This window comes from Taurulus bubalis (genome assembly GCF_910589615.1).
Source record: "Taurulus bubalis genome assembly, chromosome: 13".
Lineage (NCBI taxonomy): Eukaryota > Metazoa > Chordata > Actinopteri > Perciformes > Cottidae > Taurulus > Taurulus bubalis.
Window position 1 is genome coordinate 10,420,436 of NC_136601.1, and position 22,625 is coordinate 10,443,060.

The 22,625-nt window shown below is 40.4% G+C and overlaps 1 protein-coding gene across 1 annotated transcript in view; it reads left to right on the forward strand.

Moving 5' to 3' along the window:
- Window positions 1-22,625, forward strand: part of drp2 (dystrophin related protein 2) — a gene marked incomplete at its 3' end in the record, with an annotated part of 68,641 nt that overhangs the window by 8,179 nt on the left and 37,837 nt on the right. The window contains exons 3-6 of the mRNA XM_079228619.1: window positions 12,545-12,701; window positions 20,400-20,520; window positions 21,070-21,181; window positions 22,457-22,613. Coding sequence (XP_079084745.1) covers window positions 12,545-12,701; window positions 20,400-20,520; window positions 21,070-21,181; window positions 22,457-22,613 — 547 coding nt within the window. The remainder of the gene's footprint in view (window positions 1-12,544; window positions 12,702-20,399; window positions 20,521-21,069; window positions 21,182-22,456; window positions 22,614-22,625) is intronic.

The window sequence follows — 22,625 nt, forward strand, 5'->3', positions numbered from 1 at the left end:
ACACAACAGCTTGATGCTGAATCATCACAAATCTCCTCAAGTGTAGTAGTAGCAGCACAAAATGCGTAGTCTGTTAAAGGTATGACTTCTTCTTCAAATATATTTCCCATGTAACTTAAGTTGACGACAGTGTCATTGGTAACAATATAACGCATTATGAAGATTTGTGTTGTGCCACATGGTGAGGGTGGGGGGGCCCAGTTTTCCACTGCAGGGAAGGCCCACCGACGTTGGTGTGGGTGTCATGGTGGCATGTTATGAATTTGTTTGCCGCATTGCTCGGATAGCTGCAGCGAGCCAACCGCCCACACTCAGCGTCTGTCTGAGGGCAAGGGGAGACCTCTGAGTTTGTTTTTGTCTCAGTCTGTTTGTGTCATTACAACAATGTTCCTGTCTCTATTCACAAGTAGCGATATCTGTTGATATGCTCCTCCTTCAGTCTCATTCAGTCTCCGCTTCTCTTCTGGTCTTTTGCTTTTCTTCTTTTCTTGTATTTATCGATCCTCCAGCTATTCTTCTCCTCCTTCCATTGTTAGCACCCCCCACAGGCAGTCCAGGCTCAGTGCAATGCCCTCTGGTGGTTCTGTGCTCCACTTTGCCTATATCTCTATCAGGCAAGTTACAGTGTAATGCATGCAGGACCTATTGAGCTCCAATTACATGTTAATGATTATGATATTGCTCAAGGTCAGTGGTGAAAACCTGATGCTGCGTTTGGGGGTTTGTGATGGGAGGTGTGTGTGGGCCATCAATCATTTAGTTGAAGGTTTTGCTTTCACTGCTGCCTGAGAACCGTTTTGGGATTCAGTGGTTTATTTCAGGGTACAAAAAACAACATAATTTTACCAAGATGCCATGCACATTGGCTCAGTCCCATGGTATTACTGTAATACTGATTGATTTGGTTTGAGCTTATCAGCCAAATATTTCAAATGTGACCTACATTTCAGGTTTTTGAGTTAACCTGAGATTCTATTTGGGGACATTTTTAATAATCCTGTTATTCAAAGTTACTGTGAGGAACTTTTAACTAGTTGTGAAACCGTCTCATTTTAATACAGACACCTCTATATGACCTCCCCAACTAAACACAGCAGAGAGAATATTGGCTATTTCTATAAAGTTATTCTTAATGCGTGTCATTGGTACCTCCGGTACGGATTCTTGGGCAAATCGGATGAAATCATGCAGGTTCACCAGAAACTCCTTCAGCTCTTCTTTGTTTTTATTTCCTGTTTTTATTTTTTAAGTTCCCCGTCTCTCTTGTCCTCAGTTCCCTTCACTTCCTGCCCTTGTGATCGTCTGCCCTGTCCCTAATTGAATCCTGTGTCTAATCACCTGAACCTTCCCAGTGTATTTAAACCCTGTTTGTCTCCTGCCCCAGTGTCTGTTCGTCTGTTTCCATACCTGTTTCGTTTCCCGTGGTATCCCCGTGTTTTTTTGGACAACAAATTTACTTCACTCAGCGAGTCGGCATTTGGGTCCCATTCTTTGTTACTAGCCTGACAGCCAGATGGTGAAGTTATCTCCAGAGAAATTTTGCAAGCTACAGCAACATCAAAGCTTTTACAATAAATGTTTTACACTGAACCAACTTTATTCTAAATGCTATTAATATAAAACATATATTTATATATGTACAGTATATATGCCTAATATAACCATATAATGAATGATATAATATGCATTGTAATGTATGTTTTATATTTAATCATCAATGCACACTTAATTCTAGCATCCATGGATGGCTTACTACCATATAAATAGACCATAGCCTCCCACAAAGCTCAGTCTCTTTTCCTTGAGAGACTTATTGATGTTATGTATGTCACACTCCGTAAAAGAAATCGGGGAATAAAGATTTTGATAAAGAAGCAACTGCAGTGGCAAGACTTATGGGACAGACGACAACAAACTTTGATACACTTTAATGATAAAACAAACCGAGGGGGGGGGGGGATCTGGAATTGAATCGAGTGAATCTGTGTCTTTATACATCATCAACAAATCACAGGTGGGCACAGATTAGAGACAATGCTGGGGCTTTTTTGGACTGCTACAAAGTCTGTTTGACTAGCAGCAAGATAATCAGGTTCTGTGCACACACTGTACCCGGGCATGCTGGGTGGCTTATATGGAGCAAATCCAACCCCCAAAGGAGTGAAAGCGTCGTGCTGTTGGAGCTGCAAAGAACAACGAGAACTGAAGGACTGGAACCGGCTTTTTACATTAGCGCCGTTTACCTCAAGCAGTGACCACTAAAGCCTGCATGGAGGTCAAAAGAGGACAATCAGTTAAAAGCCCTGGTTGATCAATATGTTTGTGCTACATCTTTAAAATGTATAGGAACATCTGCAACCGCACCAACACGCAGACGAATGACTAAGTATAATTATACATAGAAACAACGATTGCCTTTCTCTGATCTGGTCTTCTTGTGCTACTGTTTTGCAAACAGGGTTCACAAATAAAACATTTTAAATTAAAAATCAGAAAAACGTTATCGTCGCATGCGTCCCAAGGTTTCATTTACTCAGAACTCCTGCTGCTGAAAATTAAGTGATTTCACTTGTTCAAAAATAAATGATTGTGATGACTGAAAGCAAATATGGCCCACTGCTTCGTGGGTTAATGAGTTCATATTAATGTGTATACTTTGTGTTGATGTCAAAGGCTAATTAGCGACAGTTTGGATCTGTTACTCTCCTGCAGAGATATTTTCAGGGTTAGTGTCTCAATTCCAAACAAGGGGATAAAGAAGACAGCTGGTTGCTGGATATTTCACTTGTAATAATTCACCTTTAATCCAGTAGCTGAATTATTGATTTGTTTTTCTTTAACTTTCTCTCTTTTAAATTAGAAAGTTGCATTTATGTTCACTAACCACATCCAACAATTTACCTGTCAAAAGCAATGTGATGAAAACAATAGAGCGTTCCAATAGTGCACTGAATAAGCATTGGACACAACAAAACCTACACAAGGTCTCAAGGCCACAACACACTACACGTCAAACACACAAATATAGCCTACACATGTCGCTCCATTAATTAACTGATTAATCAGAACTAAGAGTTAAACAGCAGAGTCAGCCAAACAGGCAAAGCATTTGCAAATCATTACTGAGAACCACTCCTACACAGGGACAAAGAAAACTAATTTTGAATTGTGTCATTAATAAAGAAAGAAAAGAATAAAGTGAGATGGAAAATAGTTCCTCTTTAACTCAGTCACTGAAGGAAATTATAACTGACTAAGTTGACATCATCCCTTTTTTAATGGGAGCTTTATAATTTATGATTATAATCAGAGGTGTCAAAAGTATTCACATTCATTACTCAAGTAGAAGTATAGATACTAGGGTTTAAAAACACTTCTGTAAAAGTTGAAGTATCAACTCAAGCTTTTTACTTAAGTAAAAGTGTAAAAGTACTGGTTTAAAAACTACTTAAAAGTATAGAAGTAAAAGTAATGTAAGGGGAATGTTTTTTTCCCATTAAGGACAAGCTCTTTAGCCGCGTCTAAGGGGCCTATAGTGCACTACCCCACCTCCCCCAAAACAATCATTTTTATAAAGGCCATAATGACTATAATGTTTTAAAATGTTATGTTGAAAAATGTGGGATGCACTAGGCTACCCGTTTCAGCTGCATACATGCCCATTTAAAATGATCACATTTTATTACAATGCAAATACATTAAAGTACCATATGTGTACTACTGAGCATTAACATGCGTTTCATGGAGCGGAAGACATGATAACTAGTTGCCTATAAATATTGTAATAGTGCAAAATAGGCGGCGGCGGCGACTCCGACACAAACACTTAAAGCCGTGGTTCTCAAACTTTTTCTGTAAATAACATAATTGTGTGACTCATCTGTGCTTTTATAAATAACAGAATAAAGAAAATTGCAATCACTTTCAAGTAAATCAGATTGCCCCCTCAGACAATGTTTTGTGTAAGTTCTATCTGTGCAAAAAATTACTCATATTTAGTTACTACTAAATAGCTCATTGTGGTAAACAATAAGCTTTTAATTTTCTTTGCCAAACAAAATAGAATGAGTGCAGATATGTGATCCATCACGTTATATCAGTATTAGTGGCTGCAGTGAACTGCTTTCCTCGACACATATGTTATTAACGGGGTTATAGATTTGGTATGGCCTCTCTCAATTCATGCTCAATATTGTTTTTTTATTTCGAGAAACGCAACAGCAAGAAAAGACGAGCTCACGGCGTCGCGTCAAATCGCGCATGCGCAAGCGTAACCTGTTAACTGCGTACAGCAACCATTTACCCGAAAGTACAGGCATTTGTCCATGTATTTATTAATGACTTAGTTTTATATCCGTGTACTTTGTACTTGTGTAACATGTGAAGCCAGCAGCTCATTGTTGGTAGAAGACACGAGCACCGTGGCTCGTTTCACCTGGAGCAGGAGAGCTGCTCCGGGTTCAGAGAGCCGCTCCGGTGCGAGGAGAACTCCGGTTGCTCCTCACATGAGAGCTGCTGTTGCATCTTCACCCTGGGAGCGTTTAAAACGCAGATATAGCGGTCTACTTTTCACGTGACATATTTTTCGACGCTCTCTGTCCGCTGGTGTGTGTGCTCAGCGCTCACCTGTGTGCGCGCGCACGTATCTGTGGGTAACTGGGCGGAGAGGTTTTTTGTGTGTGTGTTTTTGAACGATGACAAGCCTAGGCTATTTTTAAAATGTAGGGAGTAGAAAGTACAGATATTTGTGTTAAAATTTAAGGAGTAGAAGTAAAAAGTCGTCTGAAAAATAAATACTCCAGTAAAGTATAGATACCCAAAATTCCTACTTAAATAAGGTAACGAAGTATTTGTACTTCGTTACTTGACACCTCTGATTATAATAACAGGGACAGGGATGCTATGTACAGATTGTAAAGCCCTCCGAGGCAAATTTGTATTTGAGATGTTGTGCTACATAAAATAAACTGAATTGAATTGAATAATTGTACGATTAACATCAGCAGCAGCGGCTACAACAACAATACTTTTTCTTCATTTGGCTGAGCACTTCTTTATTTCAGATTTTTTTACTTGGCAGATGACAGTGAAGAAATGGTTTCTTCATTACGACTCTCCTGCTTTTTATTTAGGAGCCGACAAACTGATCCCCCAACTGCCCCAAAGCCCTGTGTCTCTCTGGAATACCAGTCTTAACTTTCTTCAATAAATACATATGTATGTATGTCTAAGATAGTGGTCACAAAACGTACCATGCCTTCTGAGGTTATAGTTTATAGCTATTATATATATATAGCTTTATATATTATATAGCTTTAATATTGGATGAGAATAATGGTGAGAAATGAGCTGGTCACACAACATCAACACAAACTATAAGAAGCTGCATCTAGTTTTGATCGAATATGTTTTGCTTCTTAAGGGTTTCTTCAGTTAGAACCAACAACTCCTCCAAATAAAATGTTGTTTGTTTATGTGGTTTGGGTTCAAACGAACCAACCGTTGGACGCAACTGAAGACAGGAAGTCCCTGTTCTCTGTAGACCTCAACAGAGTGGTTTATTATGTACATTAACACCATGAGGGAAGCCCGGAATCGACACAATGATTCTACTGACTCTCGCCAACATAAACAGTGATGAAAATGGAGATCTATATATCCCCATGAACACAAACACACTCCTTCATAAACACAATAAAAAGGAATAATAATACAGATGGAAAACATGGGGACACACACACACACACACACACACACACACACACACACACATATACACACACACACACACACACACACACACACACACACACACACACACACACAGTATATTGAACATAAAGCACTATGGTTTTAAGAGACAAGCAGGATCTGATGGCTTGTTCTGTCATGCTTCTTATTCATCATCTTTTGTTATTTTTTCGTGTCTCTTAAACTTCCTCTGCGACCTGCTGGCTCTTTGAGTGCGTGTGTCGGTGAACACGCACATGCTTCTACACATCTGTGTTTCTGTACTGGCATTTGACAGAACAATTAAGTTGGACAAGATGCATTTGTCCTCATCAATACAGGAATCACTTAAACCAGACACACCCGTGTGTCATACGTCTGCTCACTGTACATACTGCAGGAGTCTCTACATACTGTACAGAAAGCAATCAAGAGTGTGAGTGTGATGTGGAGGAGCTCATGATTCACTAAGGGTGTTTTTAAATGTGGGTTAATTATAGCAGTGAGTCACGTTGATACAGAGGAGGACAACTTGTTCTTATTAAGAAGGTTTCTTTTCTGTTCTTAAACCTACGCTTGTCAAGATTTTATTTATTGACATTATTTTAATCATATTGCAAATGAGAAAACAGGATTTTTCACAATAATTTGTATTACCGGTACTCAAAAGAAAGTGTGTGATAACTATCAAGTTTTAAGCAGAGTTATTTTCAGTCCATCCAGTTCAATGATTCTACATTTCAGGGTGTTGATATGTGCATGTGATTTTCTTATTTTATATTTCAAATATATTTTCTTACCTTGTGTTGTCATTTGAAGCAAAACACATGTGAAAGATCCATGTATAGTTTGAGTTAGAAAAAGAGCAACAGGAGCGTCCTCCCCGTGGACATCAGCAACTGTACATCTTCAAACGTCTACAGTCTTTCCAGTTGTGCGAAATGGCCCCAGTGGCTGTTCTGCTCACGTTACTCTGCAAATGTGTTTCCCACAAATCTCAGTAGGGTGGCTGTTGGAAGAGACGCTTTAAGCAAGGCACCAGTAAACTCCTCTACCACAAAAGAAGTCCCTGAATGCATCACAATTCAATTCAATTCTTTTTTTTTTTTACAGCCCAAATTACAAATACAAATTTCATTTTCAAACATCCTTGTCCCGGCACCTCACATTGGATCACACACGACACATACAGTACCTCTACAGTGCAGGAAATAAAAAAAGGGAAGCAGAACGAGTGAGACACCCCGGGAAGGTTGGCGAGACATGAACATGTTGCTTGTAGTTTACAGCTATCAGGTCTACATTATATAACTAGAAAATGTCCTGCTGAAAATGCATTGGAATGCTGAAAGCTAAAAGATGAATTATTTGAGAAAATTTGATGAAAATACAGAAAATGGAAACTACCTGCCCAAAAGCATTGAACTAAACTGCAGGAAATCCTTGTAGTTGAAATGTATAACTGAAAAAGTTGGAAGCAAAACTGCATCATAAATAATCCAAGAGATGAATTACGAACGAGGAAAAGCTGGAAACTAAACAAATGTTATACTATACTTTTTTCGACATACTATGACTTTCTTTTACTTTTTTTTTTGACATACAAAACAAGATCCAACAACACAAAAACATAAACATATCTGTCCCTACCTATATTGTAGATGTAGACCTAGTAGATACTTTGTAGTTGTTTGTAGACCTAGTAGATACTTTGTAGTTGTTTGCATACCTCTGTACTAAAGCGTATTTCAGATATTGGTATCAGTGTGCATGTTGATAGTTACATCAACAACTAAATGCAGTGCAATAATGCCAAACTAGATTGGAGATAATTTAGAAACGGTGTCTCCACCACATAGTTTGTCCGGCAGAGACTTTAAAGTCTTACCTAGTATGTATCCTAAAAATATATCTAAAGAAAAAGACAAATACATGTTTAAAAAAAGAAGTTGTCATCTGACTTTTTATTAAACTAATTTATTGTTCTCGGTATCTACCTAAAGAGTTCAGTATCAGTCGGGCTACTGTCTGAAAAATGTGGTAATATGATTCTCACATGATCTTGTGACATCTTCCCTTACCGTAATCAAATTATTTAGTTGCCAAACATTACTACAAATATAATGATTTGAACAAAAGTGTTCTGTTCTGTTAGCATATCCAATCTGATGTCTATTCATGATAACAGTGTTGTAGAATCATATTAAGACACATGGTCTTTGTACGGTATTAGTGTATCTGCCCCTCTGGGTTCCTGTACTTGCTCGCTGTGGTGACACAATGCAATACCAATGCAACAGAAAGCATGGTTCCATTTATTCTCTCCATCATAAAACCTGAACCAAATTTTAACAAACTAGCTAACAGTGACAATATGACACAATACATGTGTCTATCTTAATCTAATTTGATTTAAGCCTTTCACAGTGTGGCATCCCTAGAGATAAAACAAATAAAAATACATATACACACCTTTGAATACCTTTCAACTAAATGCAGTGCTGCTGTGTCAACGTGGCCTATCACACACCCTCAAACTTTGTTCCAGCTCTTGCAACATCTCTGCAATTGAGAGACAACGAGCGGGGGAAGACAGGAGATAGGAACGGGGCTGTGCTCAAAGCTTCTCTGGGCCCCGAGGCAACAAAACTCGCTGGCTCCTCTCTCCTAAAACAGCAGAAGCACTGCTCCTATCTCCTATGCATTAATTAATCATTGAACCGAACACTAAGCCTCTCTCTGTAATCTCTCTGACTGATTGGGGAGTTGGATTTCTGTTTGACCATGTTATTTACTTTGGATGTTAACTGTCAAGAAATGTGGATATACAACAGTTATTAGCATGCAATATGGAGTTTCCCAACTCTGAAAACACTGAGTACTGAATATATCTCAAGCTTTTCTAAACAGCAACATCCTTAATACTTACACACAACACATTATGATTCTTATCCACAGCTACCGACGGTGTTGAGCTGATAGCAGTTCAGTGTCGCTCTCAAGGACACACGGATTGATTGATTTTAGTATTCACGTTCATAATAACGGTTGGTCTTTCTCATGTTGGGCTGCATATTGTATCAGTTCTGAGCCCTTTGCCTGAAGCTAATCCAGGAAATGGAAAAAGTCTACAATGTTTAGTATGACAATAGCGTTATTTTCCCAGTTAAGGCATAATTTGTTCCCTGGTGAGATTGGCTGTCTTTCAACCTTGAAACTGTTGTCTGTGATGCCGACAGACGACTCTGTGTGTTGAGTCACACAGCATCTCATTAGTCCATTCGTACTGACCTTCCTTTACATATTGACATTGGCGAGCCCCTAACCTGAATCTTAAAGGATAAGTCTTTTATTCCCAACAAATCCAAAGAAAAGACCAAAAGTGAACTGATCCCGCTTGTGATTTGTTTGATATTGTTGTAACAATTAAAAACAAACTAATACGCCACACATTTCCACTAGAAAGCGTCATTACACTGCATATGGACTCTTTGAGTCCTGAATGTGTGGTTTTCTGAAGTGGTTGTCTGGGAAAAATCATTGCCCAACCTTGGACGAATACTTTTTTATTATTTATACCTTAATATGCTTGTAGTGATGAAACCACAGATAATATTCATCCGACCCTGCAGTTCCTCTCTGCTCTACGGACTGCATCTTTCAGCTCATTGTTTTAAGTTTCTGACCTGCAACTTTACTATTTTTGTTAGCTTTCATCGCCCTCATTACTGTTGTTGTAAGACATCATATTTACCTCAGGGAATAATTAAGATCAACACAGAGCTAAATGAGAGGCCAACTTCTAATGACAGTTACTGTTGCTTGGTGTCTGTTTTGGATTTTGAAATGGTCAACAGTTTGCCAACAAATTCCCCATATCAATTTAAGAAGGTGATAATTTGTCTACAGCTGGTTGCTCCAGCCTAAAGTGACCCAAAACAAAAATCAATTAATGCTTGTTTAGTGTCTAACTCAAATTACTCTTCACAAAGCACACACACACCCTACCTCCTTCCACTTTAGCACACAATTCAAATCTCTGGCATCTCCTACTCTAACGCAGCAGAACTTGGCCCAGAAATAGCACTTAAATTGATATCATGATGTTTCCACAGAAGATGAAATCGCTTCATTCAGTCTCCTCTCCTGGCAAACCTTTAGCTGGCCTCCCCATGCTTAGCAGGGCAAACGTTGTTCTTCGCAGCACCCACCATGTGACGATATTTCTATTACAGCGCAGACAGTGCGCTATTTTTCTCACCCTCTGTGTGTGTGTGTGATGGAAGCAGTGATGGGCAATTGTATTGTGTGCGGTGTTTGTGTATGAGTCGGTAAACCGCGGTGTTTGAAGTGCTTTGAAATTTCTCTGCTAAAGTGCCAGGGTCCTCCTTTGATGGATGGCCTCACTTAGACATATCTGAGGGTCGGGCTCGCTCTGATTTGAGTCAGAAACCTTTCATTCTTTGTGTGTGATGTATTTATACGCGTGTAATCACGCTTGTTATGGACTGAGAGCCGGTTCTGCAGGGGCCACAGAAAACTAGACCCCCCCCCCCCCCCAGATTAGCAGCAAGCTGAGCTGGAGGGGCAACACGAGGCTGGGGGGCAGCACGGTCTGCTTCACACAGGTTTCCTGACACAGGGTTGAATGAAGAGGCCCATCAACTCTGAAAAGTTCACTTACAGGCTTGATTTCACCTTTCTATCTTTCCTCCTTAAAGTTGCAACTCTTTTCCCCTCATGCCCTCCTGCAACCGGCCTCCCTGACGGGATACCTAATCCATCATGTGTGAGAACTCATCTGTGCACATTTTCAGTTCCAATTGCCTTACATTGCAAGTCACATTGCTGATGGTTGCATGCTAATGGTGAAGCCGTGAGTGTTTTCTTGGACTTATGTTAGCCTTATGTTTTGCAAAATTGTGATTATTGTGCTTGACTACATTCAGACTTTTTCAATCCTAAAGTATTCCTCTGACTTCACTTACGCTTTCATCTTAATATCAGTCCAATTACATTTTTGAGATGTTCCCCCTCATTTATAGTTGTGAGCAGTGACTCTTTTTGACTCTCGCTCCCACTTGTCATCTCTGATATGACAGTGCTGGCAAATTGTGATGTGCTCGAAAAATGTTATTTGAGTGCTGGCTTCTGGTGTGTAATTGAAACACTGAGACACTTTCACACCGCTCACCCCTCTAGTGCCAGCTGTGCCACTGATGAGCAGTATAGTTGCCTCAGCCATCTCTCATGCTGCTGGCAGGTGGCAAACAGATACATTCTCTGTTATTTTTTCCTGGTTTACTTTTACAAACCTGCAGCAAACTCAAACTTCTCACCACCTCGTATGTGCCACACGATACTTTATGCTTGTTTTGCTGTGACGTTGTGATTTAATACTGTTGCGGAAAGATTACTGTATACGGTAGTGTCTTGTATTTTGGATCTTGGAAATGCATGGTTCGGCTCAGATGTCCCCCAATTCTGCATATATTGATTATTTTACCACTCAGGTTTTGTCAGCTCTACATGCTCAAACATCTAAGTAATTCTCAAAATAATGGACCCCTGATTTAAACCAGACATAAAATCTGAGAAAGGAATCCTCACTGGTTGCTGATTGACTAGTCATGATGACTAAGACGTTAAAATAATGAAACAGCATTGTTATTGTATTGCACTGTAGAGCTGGTCATGTCCGTGGGAGGGGTTCAGCAAATGGTCAATTATAATAATTACATTTACACATTTTAATTGTTAATTAATTATTGCTTGTCATCGTCATCGCCACCCCATGCTTGTTAAAAAATTATGACTATGTTCAAATACAGCATTTAGATAACCAGGTTGACATGATCAGTGAGGTGGAACACATTTACATCCTATTTTTTCCCTTCATAATAGCATTCAATATACCTTCTCATAGCAGGGTCCGCATTCTGACTTCTGAGAGTTTGACATCTGCAACCTAATATGGTCGCCCAAATTAAGAACAGTGCAGACTAAAGAGGCAATCAAGGTCCTCTGCAAAATACAGCAGAAAAGGACATTCCATTAAGATGTTTCTGTTTGATATAAAACATAAATGCTTTAATGTTTTAAATCACCCATGCATCATTACTGGATTAGAATTGAAGGTTTAATAAATTAATACTGTCTTGGCATTATAGATAGTGGGAGCTTTTGTCGTCTAACAGGGCAACTTAAATTAATGAATACTAATATATATAATAATAATAAGTTATATGGGAATAGGCTATACAGAATGTAGGCCTCACAGACAGAGAGTGACACGGGGGGAGTGAGACAGCCCCTCCCCCACAGTCCTCCTCAGTGTGTACGATGATATTCCCGCAAAAGTAAACAGTAATACGCAGTGAACTACTCCCTGCTGAGTGTAAACTGTTCCGCTTAGTACATCAGCGAGATATCCAAAATGCTCCCACACTGGCCGATTTAACATCATCTTTTTTTGGCAGATAAAAGAGATTTGTTTTCACGGGGCTACAATGCAGGATTCAGGACACCATAGATTTGGTAGTTTATACTATTCTTACAGTAACGAAACTGTGACGTTTTGTGTTTGCGGTTACGGCAAGATCGGTTAATCCTGCCATCCCTAGTTGTGACCAAATGGATCTGCAGTATTTGTTTGGAGCGTTGGAGAACATTTGCTGAGCTAACTGTGTGTGTGTGTGTGTGTGTGTGTGTGTGTGTGTGTGTGTGTGTGTGTGTGTGTGTGTGTGTGTGTGTGTGTGTGTGTGTGTGTGTGTGTGTGTGTGTGTGTGTGTGTGTGTGCGTGTGTGTGTTGCAGGGTGCGGCTGGAGGCCTTCTCCGACAACAGCGGGAAGCTGCAGCTCTCTCTGCAGGAGATCATAGAATGGCTGACAGCCAAGGACGAAGAGTTGTCGGAGCAGCTGCCCATCGGAGGCGACGTGGGGGCCGTCCAGCACCAGAGGGAGTTCCACCAGGTAATGTGGATTATGATACCTTTTTAGTGTAAATATTACACCTCTAGTTCAAACACTGATGGGAGGGAGTCTTTATTCTGTCCGAGGGTATATCAATTTCCACGTCATGGGTATTTACAACCGCACAAAAACACTGAAGTACTCAATAAAATTGAGTCAGCGTTGTGTGTGGCAGAGGGGACAAGACTCATGCATCAGTACATAGCGCCCTCTTAAAGCCCTATATCTGCATCTATGTGGGAGCTGTGTGAAAAATATATTGAGGGCGTCCCTAGGGTCATGCGCAATGTGATGGCTCTGTCATTGAGATGTCGCAGGCCGGGGGTTGAAAGCAGTGTTTGTGGAGGATGGTGAGTGGGTGAATTTGTTGTTGCTGGAGACAGTTAACATGGTAAAGTGACAGGAGGAGCAGTGGGGTATTATGGGCTGTGTGGTTTTTCAGAGATGTTTGCAGATAACACAAATATTGGTTAAAGCGGAATTTATTGTCCAGTCTGAATCAATATTAGACTGCTTTCTCCAAGTTTCAGCTCGCTGTTACTATTGATGCAGGTGGGGCTCTGAGCGCGTGTGTGTGTGTTGGGAGTTTAGTGCAAATTCATCTTTTCTGGGAAGAAGTAGTTTATTGAATGCTTAAATAAACAAGACTTAATATATACAATAAATAAATGCATTTAACTACAGTTGTAACCGCTTATAGTATCAAGTCTGTCCGGGTCAAATTGATGACTATAAACTGATGATTATTCCAACTAAAAGTTTGTTCTTTTTCTTTATTGATCATGCAGATTACCATCTAATGCATATTTTTATATTCATAACATGTATAAAACGTGGGCCTAATGAAATTGACAGATTTGCTATTTAATGAATTTTGTTGGTTGTTTCAACATACAGCCCCTTGATGAGGCTTCACTACAGGTGCTTTTATTCTTTTTTTTAATTATTTAATTTTCTCCATCACTAGCAGCCATGCCTGTTTCTCCTTGTTTGAGTAACTACATTAGAAAGCCTGAGGAACGTCAAGCTTTGCTGCATCTTGTTGGCTCGGTTTTGGCAGTTTGTCATGCATAAGCTTCAAGGAGGCTTTGTTTTTCATTGAGAGAAAATTACTCTCTTTTTTCCATTTATGATTTCATTGTGCACACAGCACCAGTCTCGGGCAGCCAGGAATGAGTTTGCACTCAGTCGACTTGACTGAACTAGGTCGGCAACTCGGTTAATCTGTAGATTTGTTTCTTGCTTAATCAAACATCATTTGGTTTAAAACACATAAGAAATGGTCCAAAAGCCAAAAGACACTCGATTTAACGAGACGAGAAAAAATTCGCAAATTCTCATGGTCATCAAATGTTTGGCATTTTTACTTGAAATCATTATAAAACAATGAATCGATCATGTTAAAAAAATTGTTACTTGACATCGGTTGTAAAATCATTAATCAGGCCATTTATTCTTTGCAAAGAAGGAGCAGAGCCAGTGATACAACGTGCTACTTTACTAATTGCATATCCAAGTCTGCTCTCCCCGAACGAGCAGAGAGTTACCTCTTAAATACATAAAACACACAATCACAGAAGCTCTCATGACGTCTTGCACCTATCGTGAACCTTCCTCCCGTCATCCCATAGATATGTTTTAAGCCCTAAGAACAACAATGATGTGTTTTGTCTTCAGTCCAGAACATACAGATATAGCAGATCACTCGACTCCCAAACTGAACATTGTGTAAAGGAAAGTTCACACCGGACTCAGAGTAAAGTTCACCCAGGAGTCACAGGCCATGAAACATCATGTGTGAGAGGAAATCAGTTTTTTCCCAACAGATCATCATTATAATACTGATCTATAAATTGACTAATCGGTGCAGCTCTAAATTGAACAAGGCAGTAGATTATTATAAGACATGTAAGACATTTAACTGAGCTTAAAGTTTCTGTGTCTTTCTTTTAGTTATTTATTTAGGAAAGCTGACGCTGGCCTTTGGAACACATCAACCACACAAACACACAATCTGCACCATACAACCATGATACTTTTATAAAAATCCAGTGACTCTTTTTTCTAAATATATTAGTGTTGATCACCACTTAGCCTCGTGAGGATGAGCTGCTTCAGCTTTCATCTCTTTTTAAAGGCAATCAGTCAACGGTGATATGTGTGCTGAATAAAAGCTACAAAGCATTTCTATTAGATGTTTTATTTCTCATTATCCAATAGTCAATAGGATTAGTAGTAGCCATTTTAACATTTTATTTTTTATGATAATAAAGTTCAAAGCTTTAGGGAACTTCAGTAAGATTTGCTGACAGAGAAGTGAGTCACCTCCTCCTCCTGTCAGATAATTCCTCTCTGCTTCAGTGATTTGAACTGGCTTTGTAAATCGCTTCAAGGGCTTGTGTGGTTAGAAGGGCTCGCAAACTCAGAGTCAGACCTTATTGATCACGACACAAATCAGTGCTTGTTTATCTTTCCAACACATATTTACTTCTTCATTTTGAGGGTAGGGAACTTATACTTTCTCTAAAACCTTGGATCATACGTTGACTTACTAATTCTGCAGGAGTTCAAGAGTTCAACTGAATTGATGTCTGTTAATTTTCCCTTTCAGGAAAACAGACCCAGTAACATTTGCAACACACAACACACTTCTTCCAGCCCTGCAAGTCTCTGTTGACGTGGACCGATTTTAGTTTTGTTGCACGTTATATAGCCGGTAAATATAATGTAAGATGTATTTCACCTCATCAGAGCAGTGCCAAAAGGCTGCCCGTATTTCCCTCCTCCCTGAATAATAAAACACTTTATTGATCCTTGGAGGATGGAAATTTGGAGTGATTCAGGAAGTCCCCCCAACACGACATCAAGAGTTTAAGTTGACGTTGTAAATACGATAATTCCATTTTTAATTAAAATGAATTTCTTGTTATATATTGATTTCATTTAGCCAGTGTTTCCTATGTCACTGTGATGCCACAGCTCTTCATGGCTGGTATGTATTGTGCTGAGATACATGTTCTGTGTGTATGTGCAGCACCTTTAACTACACGGGTTCGGCTCCTTATCTTTGTCTCCTCCAGTCTCTGAGCCATCTTTATCGCTCACGGCAGTGGAATGAAGTGCTTTTGCCTCGTAGGGATGCTCCTTATCTTCTGCACACCCACACAAGTGTATTCCATTATTTTGTAAATTAACAGGTGCAATAAAACTAACCACGGTGTAATATATATGTCTGTGAAGCACAGCTTAAATGGGTGGGCCATATGAGTGAAGGGTCTTTGAGCCCTCGCTACAGCAATTACACACACCGACCAGAAAGCCTCTGGTCACTGGTAGCATTAAATACACACAGTCATATCAGACGTTCTGTATTTAGCAAGCTGACAGAGAGGTAATTGTAATATTATGTCTGTATCTTTATTGTTTCATTGGGCAGATCAAAAGAAAATAAATGGCTTCTGTGTGTTAAAGACTCCCAGTGGTGGGACAAAAACAAAAATCCCAGGATGTCTTTAGGGCAGGAAAGTCTCTCCACTGAAATCCTTTTTTAATTGACATGTTATATAGCTCTGTGTGAGCTGTGGTGGGGGAGACTCTCATAAAGTTGGTACAAACCAGCACGGCGTGCGCGCGTGTGTGCGTGCGTGTGTGTGTGTGTGTGTGTGTGTGTGTGTGTGTGTGTGTGTGTTTGCACCTGTCTTACCGTTAGAAGCCTGTTCAAAAATAGCTCCAGACAACAAGCATAATCTGACATAGTAGCTACATTTTAGCAGACTATACTATTACTCTTGTTATTTGAATTATTCCACATTGAGTTAAATCAAGAAAACAATACAGATTAAAATAAAGACATTAAAAAGTACTTGAAGGTGTGTGTGAAGGATAAACGTTTTGCTATTCTTGGTCCTGTGTGACGGATAGTATTTGGAAAAACGCCACCTGGGATGTACGGGATGTTCTTTCATTTCCCGGTAAATCACCTTAGTTGTGGGTGATGTATCTCAGGAACTGGAACTGGTTCAGACATGAAGAGAGACACACACACACACACACACACACACACACACACACACACACACACACACACACACACACACACACACACACACACACAGTAGCCTACATTCACACACACACACTCTCGTAATTGGTTCTGTAAGTACAGCAGAGTGTCCATTTCCACCCTCTTTCCAATTTTCTGTGCTGTCAGTTTGTGCAGTGTTTCTGAAAGGTGACTCGTATCGACAGCGAGAGGGTTGTGGCTCACGTTTAATCGCACTCCAACTCCCATCTCGATGTGTGCACTCTGGAATCATCCTCCTAATTAACAGGACAATTGAGAAACAACAGTACTCTCACTTATTCACAATCCTGCAATTCCGTCCCGCCTACTCTCCCCCTTCATTTCTCTTTTCCCTCCTCATCCTTCTTTTGTCAAGCACACTATCTGCTCCGCATGCTTTCAGACCGCAGTTCATGTTCTCTCTTTCCACAGCTAACCCTCCAACATTGATGGAGCTGCTTAGTGATGCACAAGCCAAAATCACTAAGTCATTCATAGGATTCACTGTTGAACATGCCTGCTTTCCTCTCTTCTCCTCTCTCTCTTTTTATTCCTCTCTGAAATGTTTCATTTTCAGCACAGCTATAATCTGAGATGCCTTGGACTGCCTCGATTGGTCGCTCTAAAACTTTCCCGACAAAGCAGAGAGGGGAAATTGCATCCCGGTTTTCTATAGAGAATTAAAGCGTTTTTAAGAAATGTGAATTATTGATCTTAAGTGGATTTATTCTGATGTAGTTTTTGAGTGTGAGAAGATTTCTCGCTGTGCTCTATGTGTGTGCGTGTGTGTGTGTGTGTGTGTGTGTGTGTGTGTGTGTGTGTGTGTGTGTGTGTGTGTGTGTGTGTGTGTGCGCAAATTTCCGTGTGTATTGGTTTGGGAGCATGTTCATTGTGTGTCTTTTTGGGGTGGTGATGAAGGGGAGTTTGGGCGGGAAGATATGTCTTTGAGGGTTGTGTGTGTGTGTGTGTGTGTGTGTGTGTGTGTGAGAGAGTTTGGGGGCTTAGATAAGTGAATGACTTCGGCAGTGGGTCGGATTTTGTGCGTCTGCAGCAGCTGCAGAATCTTCTCTGCCTCATGCGACAGGGATAATGAAATAAAAATTGTTCCTCCTCTGTGTAGTAAGAAGCACACTTAGGGAGGAGTAAGAGGAATGCCATCAACATGTTTCGATGAAATTAAGTCAATGAAGTCATTTCCCCCCTGACTTTCTCTACCCCATACATAATGTATCTTAATCTGATCTGAAGGCTTCACTCTTAATGTTCCTTCAACCATAGATGAAGCCTCCAAGTGTGAAATTTAGCTGGAATTAAAGTTTTAACATGACAGCTGGCTCAGGGAATCCGTAGCTCAGCTCATCTTTGGCCAGCAAAGCAGATAACGAGAGCATGGAGAGAATAAAGAGAGCTAGAGAGAGTGAAAAGAGGGCAAAAGGAAGGGAAAGGAAAAGGAAAGGAAGTGAGGATGTGAGGAAGAAGTGGGAATTGGTTTGTGATTAGAGAAAGAGTTTTCTCAATGACTGTTGCAGTGGCAATCTTATCTCGCGCCACAGCTCCCCACCGTTACATACTTTTGTATGTTTGCTCGGCGCCGGCTGGTGTTTGCTGGTGTTTCATTGGGTGTTATCAGGCCCACCGGGCTCTGGTCCTGAGGCTGAAACACTGTCACTGCTGCACCACGCCGCTAATTTCTGCTAGTAATGTAGATTTTCACGATTTAGCACGCTGGCTTCACCTCAATACATTACTTTAAAGAGAGCTGGCATTAATTCACACACCTGCAAAGTGTTTTATACACAACAGAGATTATTGTAGAAGAATGAAGAAGGTCGACACACTGGCTTTCTTCAAGGCTCTGGGGGTCTTCACAGTGGTGGAGTGTGTCTGTGTGTGTGTGTGTGTGTGTGTGTGTGTGTGTGTGTGTGGGGGGGTGTGTGTGTGTGTGTGAGAGAGTGTGATAAGAAGTGCTGTTAAGTATGGACCAGTGGCGCTGAGCTCTCCAGCTAATAGGCTCTTCTGTGTGTGGCGGCCAGCTGACCAGTACTCCCAGTAGTCCAATTGTGCCCTGGGCTCATCCATGTAATCTCATGCGGTCCTGCCAGTTGATCTTTGCTCTCTTTTTCTGTGTGTGTGTGTGTGTGTGTGTGTGTGTGTGAGTGTGTGTGTGTGTGTGTGTGTGTGTGTGTGTGTGTGTGTGTGTGTGAGTTCAGTGATTCCTATTTAACCAATGTATTCAAACTAACTTTCTCTCATGTATGCCATTTGGTGTTTATTGTGTGTGTGTGTGTGTGTGTGTGTGTGTGTGTGTGTGTGTGTGTGTGTGTGTGTGTGTGTGTGTGTGTGTGTGTGTGTGTGTGTGTGTGTGTGTTTGGTGTCATCCTAAATGGAGCCTGTGTAACTTCTAAATAAAGAAATAACGCATTACTCCTCCTACATAATAAAAGTAAACCTTGTTAATAATTAAACACACCCTTGCTCAATTAGATACACTCAGACTTTTCTTCGCTAAAGCCTTGCTTGTTCTGGTTTGACCCGTAGATTATAGAGACGGAGCACAACCACGCCATACTCTGAAAAGGGAAAAGCTAATGTTAGCTCTGTGTTAGCACGTTACAGTAGTTAGCAGAGGCACTTGGAAACACAATACAGTATAGCTTTTTTGATTTATCCACAATTCCACTAAACATAAAGTTGCATACTGTCCAAATGCTTTAGCATAACAGAGCTGAACTGACCACATTTGACCACACGTCAGTACCCAGTGACTGTGCGCAGGAAATACCACAACCTTTTATGTACCAGGTATTTCTACTTTGGTGGTCACCAGTGATACATCAGTTGATCTAGCGCAATAAAAACGCCACTGCAGAATGTGAATAATGGAGGCCAGACATACACTCTACTGTGTGTTTCTGGACATGTTGTGAATCACTGGGATTAACAGATAAATGGAGTCAAGGTAATTTATTCAGGTCATTGGCCATTGCCGTTTGTCTGGTAGCCTTTCAAATTTCTAGAATGACACGCTGCCATGAAACATTCACTTTTTTGTCAAATCTTTTCCACATGTACAGTAATAAATCTAGAATTTAAGAGCCTCATTTACTATTTTTTGATTGTGAACAAAAGTAGATGAGTTCCCATGAATTGGGGCTATGAATCATTTTACCATCACCATGCAACACTATTCGTCAGTTTTCAGATCATGTCAGATCATGGAATCGCTCACAAAATAAGTTTGCTTCAGTTTGACATTGAAATGTTTGACATTAGAATTAATATCTGCTAGAATGAACTAGGGCATCAACTAACTATTGTGTTATTGTCAATATGTTGATTATTAATGCTTTAGTCTATAAAATGTTTGAACTGACACAACAACAGTCCACACGCAAGGATATCCAAATTACAATAAAAAAACATTGCAAATCCTCATATTGAAGAGCTGGAACCAGCCAATCATTGGCAGTACTTTTGGTCTATATTAGTTTCATTTGAGGAGTAGACACACATCCAGCTTAGCCTACAGCTCCTGCTCCTCAGCAACAACCAGCACTTTAGTTTTGAAAATGGCTTATGCCTTTCATTCTCTTCCGCTTAGAAACACTCTCCCCTCTCTGTTTATCTTCCGGCAGGCATTCATGGAGGATGTCAAGTCTCGCGGGCCGTTCATCTACTCAGTCTTGGAATCTGCCCAGGCCTTTCTGGCTCAGCATCCCTTCCAGGAGCCAGAGGAGACCCTGACCGATGGAAAAGGTCTGCTCCCCTCCTATTCTGTGCCAACTGCTGCGCCAGCCAAAATATCATACTCACAACCTCCCCATGCTAAGTCCCGCAGAGTTCATTTGGTAGGACCCATGCAGGTGAAATCTGCCATTATTAGTTATTAGCAGTGATCCGTCCTCTGGTGTCACACTGGGTTTAGAGAACGGGTCGGGCCAATTAGGTCCAGCTCTACTACAGTATACCATCTGCTCAGATCAATAATACAGCAAGCTCAGCTGTTTCTCCACCGACACGTCCTCTTTCTTAAAGTTTGGCTCTCAACACTGGATGCCCTCTTGGGAAATACCGTAACAATCTACTTTCCTGTGTTCTCCTTATGTGTCCAACTTGTTTTTCTCCCTACCTTCCTCCGTCTTTTCTTTCACAGAGTCAGTGTCTCCAGTCATTGCTCTTCTTGTTGTCAGACCTCTAACCCCTGCTCTCCTCTACAGCCTGTTATTTCTCCCACTGCTTTTTTTGCACCTTTATGCTTTTACCCTTTTATGCGTGGCCCTGTCTAACCTCTTCCACCCTCTGCAGAGGCGTCTCCAAGCCGGCGAATCTTAAACGTGAGCCGCTCAGTGTGGAAGCAGGCAAACGTGGCCAGTGACCTGTGGGAGAAGTTGACTGCACGCTGTGTGGATCGCCATAGGTCAGACACTTCTTTTACCTTGTGTGTAGTTTTAATGTGGTTCTTACAGTGGTGGAAAGTACTTTATTTATGTACAATTGTGAAGTACATATAGTTGACTTCAGTTCATTCCCGTGGATGCTACTTTGTCTTCAGGGGAGAATGTTGCACGGACACAGACACTACATTTCTAGATAGCTGTAGTTACAAGTTACTTTACAGATTATGATTTCACATTAAATACAAACACATGATAAACATAGATACACATTATTTAGGATTAAACCAGTGGTTCTCCACCTTTTGGGGTTGTAAACTCTTAAAAATAGCAGTGGCCCTTTGTCACATATGAGTTCTTAGCAGTTCCATCAAAGAGACATTTCACCTCTAAACTAACTGTTGTGTTATTAGTGGAGCAGAACTTTTTGTTTTCAGTTTTTTCTTCTTTTCTGTCCAATTAATACCATCTCATGATTTTTCTTGTGACCCTTTCGAGGACCTCTAGTTTGGAATCAAAACTAAACTATCAAACTGTATAAACTAGCTCCACCTCCACCAGCATTTTGTGTCTTCTGAGATACTTTAAATTGTAATTTAAGGGACATTAGCTCCTTTGACTGAGGTCTTTGCCTCTGTGTGATCAGAATATGATGACCTGAGTCTTATTTTTGTATACTCTATGCTTTGACCTGACATTTTATTGTCTGTAACTGTTACTTGTTGTATGTCAGATACATTGTTTAATGTGCTATTGCTGTCTTGGCTAGGACACTCCTGAACATTTTATTTATTTATTTTTTTTGGCTTTTCCTTGTTAAATACATTTAGAAATGTAAACAAGAAAAATAAATAAATTGTAAATAAATATTTACCATTTAACAGCAACATGCCTGTAACTATTCGAGCTATGGGGTCGAATGTTATTTCTCCCTGTGACTGTGAGTGCATGGTTATGCTGCAATACATTACATGTAATACAATTACCATAACCTGATTACAACATCTGTCAAACATAATCCATTACAGAAACAATTAGGGAAATGCCTTAATTAAGTTTTAAATCGAAGAAAGTTCAGAGCTCACTAGAATATTAAAACATGCTTTCAAAGAAAAAGCACTTTGATTATGAATTAATGGTATGACATAATTTGGCCACAGCTCTACTGAAATGTCTGTAAATTTGAATAAATGTTGTGTCTGTCTGGAGTTTTATAGATTTATTTGCTTGCATTACCTCCACATTTTATGACTGTAGGCATTAACTGTAATGGATTATATTTTCAACACAACTCTCAGACACATGGAGAGGACATTAGAGCGGCTACTGCAGGTCCAGGCAGCGATGGAGGAGCTGGCAGTGGCCCTGGAGCAAGCAGAAGGGGTGAGAGACGCCTGGGAACCCGTCGGAGATCTCTTCATCGACTCTCTGCAGGATCACATCGACGCCACCAAGGTAGACACAGGA